At 55.4% G+C, this 4,968-nt stretch overlaps 1 protein-coding gene across 1 annotated transcript; it reads left to right on the top strand.

Annotated features, from left to right (window-relative positions):
- Positions 1-635: 635 nt before the first annotated feature.
- Positions 636-4,641, top strand: FEZF2 (FEZ family zinc finger 2; the record flags this gene model as incomplete). The annotated part of the gene is made up of 4 exons (XM_083357212.1): positions 636-1,523; positions 2,046-2,180; positions 2,364-2,496; positions 4,364-4,641. The coding sequence occupies 4 exons, from the start codon at positions 636-638 to the stop codon at positions 4,639-4,641; spliced, it is 1,434 nt and encodes a 477-aa protein (XP_083213338.1).
- Positions 4,642-4,968: the final 327 nt, after the last annotated feature.

Genomic DNA, 4,968 nt, shown 5'->3' with positions numbered 1-4,968 from the left:
AAGGTAACTCATCCCCAGGCCGGGCTCTCCCCCTCCCCCTCCTGGTCCCCTCTCCGCCCCACCGCCTCTCGGGGGTCACGCCATCACTCTTAAGCGAAAAGAGGTAGCGGGGTAGGCAGGGGTGGGTAGCCTGCCTCCCTGCCTATTCTTTCTCTTCCCCCCCCCCCCGCGCAAAATATCCCAGGCCGGGCCGGCTCGGCTCGGCACGGAAAGGCTGCGGAGTTTGCCGGCGACTTTTTTCTGGCGCGCGTTCTGCTACTAAATGAACGAGCAGCGGTCTGATCCCCCTGCGCTCAGCCGGTTCATTTGAATGTAAATGGGAGGAGGAGATGCGGGGATGGGGGAAATGAGGAAGGAAGGAAGGAAGGAAGGAAGGAAGGAAGGAAGGAAGGAAGGAAGGAAGGAAGGAAGGAAGGAAGGAAGGAAGGAAGGAAGGAAGGAGCTTATTAAATGGATTTGTCTCCTCTACTGAGCTCGGGAACGAGCCGAGTTGGGCTTGACTTCTCCGCTTTTTCTTCTTCTTCTTCTTCTTCTCGGTTCTTCGTCTTCTTGCTCTGTCAATTTCATGGGCGACCTCCGGCTGCGGATCCCCACCTTTGCTGTCGTTCCCTTTCCTACCCGCTCTCCGCGCAGAGATGGCCTCGTCGGCTTCGCTGGAGACGGTCATGCCTTCCGCCTGCATCCGGACCGGAGCCGCCAACCCCGCCAAGAGCCTGGCCTTCTCCATCGAGCGGATCATGGCCAAGGGCTCGGAGACCCATCACAAACCCGCCGCCGCCGCCGCCTTCGAGGCCAGGCCGAGCGAGTCTCCGGCCAAGAAGCTGCTGAGCCTCTGCTCGCCTCTGCCCGGCGTGATCCCGGTCCAGCCGCTGCCGGCCTACGAGGTGCCCTCCAAGGCGCTGCTCAACTACTCGGAGCTCTGGAAAGGGAGTCTGCGGCACTGCGGCGCCGCGGCGCTGGGCAGCTCGACGGGCGCTTTCTGCAAGAGCAACTGCGGCGCTTGCTGCAAAGGGGAGCTCCCGCCTCCGCCGCCTCTGGGCCAAGCCGCCTTGCCGGCCGCCGGCCGGGTGATTAAGCCCCAGGTCATCCACCAGACTCTGGCCCTGCCGGCCAACGGATCTAGCCTCTACTACTTCAACTGCCTGGACTCTTCCTCCTATCACCCGTCGGAGATCCTACAGGGCCAACTCTTCGCCTCCGGCCTTCTGCATTCTCCGAGCCCGGTTGCCGCCGCCGCCGCCGCCGCCCTGTCCGCGCATCAGAAACTTTTCCTGCTGGAAAATGCCAAGTTGGCCGCTTTGGCCCCGCCGGAGAAGTTCCCCAATCCCCAGTACCCCCACAAGGAGCGCCTCCCGGGCCAGCTGGACCAGGTGATGAAGGAGAACTCCAGCCTGGCCGGCGAGAGACCCAGCGGAAAAGCCCACCACGCCAAGCTGGGCGGGGGGTCAGGCGCAGGAGGAGGCGGAGGAGGCACCTCGGCCGACGGGAAGCCCAAAAACTTCACCTGCGAAGTGTGCGGCAAGGTACGGGGCGCTTAACGGGAAGAGAGGGCCACCCTTGGGCTTCTCCATCACTCCTACGGGACCCGAATTATTACGCGGTGGTGCTGAGGACTGAACTGGGGCGGGGGGCGCACTCCTCCTGCATTGGTCTGCCAGGCCATCCTTTTGGAAAAACGAGGTTTGAAACTCACCTCCTTCCCCCAACCCACTCTGGCCGGTCGTTCTGGCCGCCTTGCAATCTTCGGCGGGCCGGCGGTTTATAAGCCGCCAGAAAGCTCATCGTTGGGTCGCCTAACACTGGCACACACACACACACACACACCCGGCTCCGCAACAACACGCGTGGTTCCGTTTTACAAAGGGTGAGAGGCGGCCCCGAGGTTAAGGGGAAGAGAGTTTGGTCCGGGGGGGGGCATTAAAACGAAACCGCAGACCCAGCCAGCCCTTTTAGCCCCCTTCGGACTGGCTGGCTTAAAGAGGCTAAACGTGGCGAGAACTCCGTACTTGGGCCTAAAAAGTTCCCTGCCTTGTCTTTCTTCGTAGGTGTTCAACGCCCATTATAACCTAACCCGGCACATGCCTGTTCACACCGGAGCCAGGCCCTTCGTGTGCAAAGTTTGTGGGAAAGGTTTCCGCCAGGCCAGCACGCTCTGTAGGCATAAAATCATCCACACGCAGGTACGCTGGGTCTTAGCAGAGATACCCGTCCGATCGGTGTGTATTTCCGTTTCCTTAAAAAAAAAAAAGGGGGGGGAAGGGGAAACTTGAGTAAGTGCCACGCTTTTTCGGCGAGGGTTTTGAAGGCAAGAAAGCGCGACGAGTAATTTCAGAGCAGCGGCTAACTCTCCTTTCCACCAACAGGAAAAGCCCCACAAGTGTAACCAATGTGGGAAAGCCTTCAATAGGAGCTCCACGCTAAACACACACATTAGGATCCACGCCGGCTACAAACCGTTCGTCTGTGAATTTTGTGGCAAAGGATTTCATCAGAAAGGTATTTTGACCGGGCAACGTTCTTGACCTCTGTGCGCGCAACCTATTCGTCTGAATCGCCGAAGAGCTCATTGGGGATGGGAGTTTGGGGGAAGGATAGAAACGTTCTTAAGAATTATTACCATTCTTTGGCGAGAGGAAAGCCAGCTTGCCTTTGCGCCATATATATATATATGTAGGTTCGAATCTCGGAAGGGTATGGCTGACTGATGAAAACTAATAAGTTTGAAATGCATATCAGTCTCCCTTAATTCTTTGTTAGCAATTTAAAATTTACACAAATATAAGCTGTCACCCGTGTGACTACTGCCTGTCGATGGCCTTCAGGATAGGCTGACACAGGAGATAAAGATTTGTCCCATGTTTGGGGCCTAGCAAGGTAATCTAATAGTTAACAAGCATTTGTCGTATATATATATATATATATATATATATATATATATATACATATACATATATACATATACATGTATGTGTGTATGTATATGTATCTGGAAGAAACAAATTCGTTCTGGGAGAACCCAAGTTGCAAACGGGAGATCCGTGGTGGGGGGGAGAATAGAAGAAGGTTGGGGAAATAATTTGCCGCCCGATTTTTAAGCGCCTGATCAAATTTCGGCTTCCAGTCGGGACGAAGGTTCTTAATAGAACTTTGGCGAAACGTTCGGCATAGAATCTTGGAGTTTCCGGCAAGGCCAAAAGGTAGCGGCGAAACGGAGCGGATTTTGACGTTACCAGAAGGTGACCCCCCACAAACGTCCCGGGGGCTTAGCCTGGGCTGCAAGGAAGGACTAGTTCAGCCCTGTCATTTGTCATTAAAACTGGGAAAAATAAATTCGGCCCTCTTCGGGCACGATCCAGCAGAATGAAAGCACTTCGAAAAAATAGTAACTCCTTTGGCGTCAGTGGGGGAGTAAAGTAATCGTTTCCGCGCATCCCAGTTTAATCAGGCAAAGGAGAAAGTGCCGAACCGGGACTGAATCGTGTCCTCTGCCTGAAATTGAATCGGCGGAGAGTGACTTTTTTCCCCCGAAGGGCGCCGCGGGAAGAGTTGCTCGCCAGTGCCTTTGTAGTTTTGGGGGTTTTTTTTTGTTATTCTCCAAACTCTCATAAACTGGGAAGTGTTTTGGGGAAAATAACAACTTTCAAGCGAGCACAGCGCGGTTTCTTCCTGACTGGCTAGGAATTCCTCTCGCATTCAGCGATATGCAATTTGTAAGTTGGAGGTGTCTGGCGTCCCGGGCCTCTCCCTCCTCCCCACCCCCACCCCTCCGGCCGATCCCCATCCAGGTTCTCCCATTTGCTCCGGGTCAGGACGCTGACCCGGCCTCTTAATTTTTTAATTCGTTAGCTGGCATCGCGGCGTGGCCGTGACACAGATTGAGTTTGACAACTTCTTGACTGTCCCTTGCAGGACACTTTCTTAATGAAGCCGCGCAAAAGAGGCGGTTGCCTGCAACGCCGGGGAAAACCTTGCCCAAGAAAGCGGGGCGGGGGGGGGGAGAGGGGGGGGGGGAGAAATCTGCTGCTGCCGCCGGCATGCGACGCCGAGCCCGCAGCCCCCCTTCAGTCAACAAGAGCCACGGACATTTCTGAGATGTCAAAAACTTGTGGTGGTTGGGGGGGGGGTTTGAACTTGGCTGGTTTGAACTTGGGTTTTTTGCTCGCTCGCTTTGTGACGAGGCCGAGTTCCTTGGTGCAGGGCCAACTCAAGAACCAAGCACCGCAAAAGGCCTCCTCTCTCAGGAACGGCCGGGTGATTGCACCGCTTTCCGACCTTCGCCTCTCCTTCGCTGACCCTCCTTCCCACCCACCCCTCTCTCTCTCTCTCCCTCCCTCCCTCCCCCTCTTCCTGCTTCCTCCGGCAGGGAACTACAAAAACCATAAGCTGACCCACAGCGGCGAGAAGCAGTACAAGTGCAGCGTCTGCAGCAAAGCCTTCCACCAGATCTACAACCTCACCTTCCACATGCACACGCACAACGACAAGAAGCCATTCACGTGCCTCACCTGCGGCAAAGGCTTCTGCCGGAACTTTGACTTAAAGAAACACGTGCGGAAGCTGCACGACCCGGCCGCCGCCGCCGCCGCCGCCGCCGCCGCCGTGCCTTCCTCCAAAGAGCTCTCCAGGACCGGACCGAGCTAAAAATGGCCCAGCGCAAGTACCCGCGCTCGGCACGGCCGACGGAGCGGAGGGCTTGTTCGGCCAGACTTGGGAGAGACCGAAAGGCCGAAAAGGGCCAGAAAAAAAGCCGAGAAGGACCGGGTTTTTTGTTTTGTTTTTTTGGTTTGCCTGTCAAAAATATAAAAAAGGGATGTATACATACATGCAGACATATATGTATATATGTATGTATGTATACATATCCTAGGAAGGAAGGAAGGAAGGAAGGAAGGAAGGAAGGAAGGAAGGAAGGAAGGAAGGAAGGAAGGAAGGAAGGAAGGAAGGAAGGAAGGTCAATTTAATTCTCTG

Source organism: Vipera ursinii, assembly GCF_947247035.1.
Source record: "Vipera ursinii genome assembly, chromosome: 2".
Taxonomy (NCBI): domain Eukaryota; kingdom Metazoa; phylum Chordata; class Lepidosauria; order Squamata; family Viperidae; genus Vipera; species Vipera ursinii.
The sequence above is the reverse complement of the archived record's forward strand: the minus strand, read 5'-3'. Positions and strand labels throughout refer to the sequence as shown.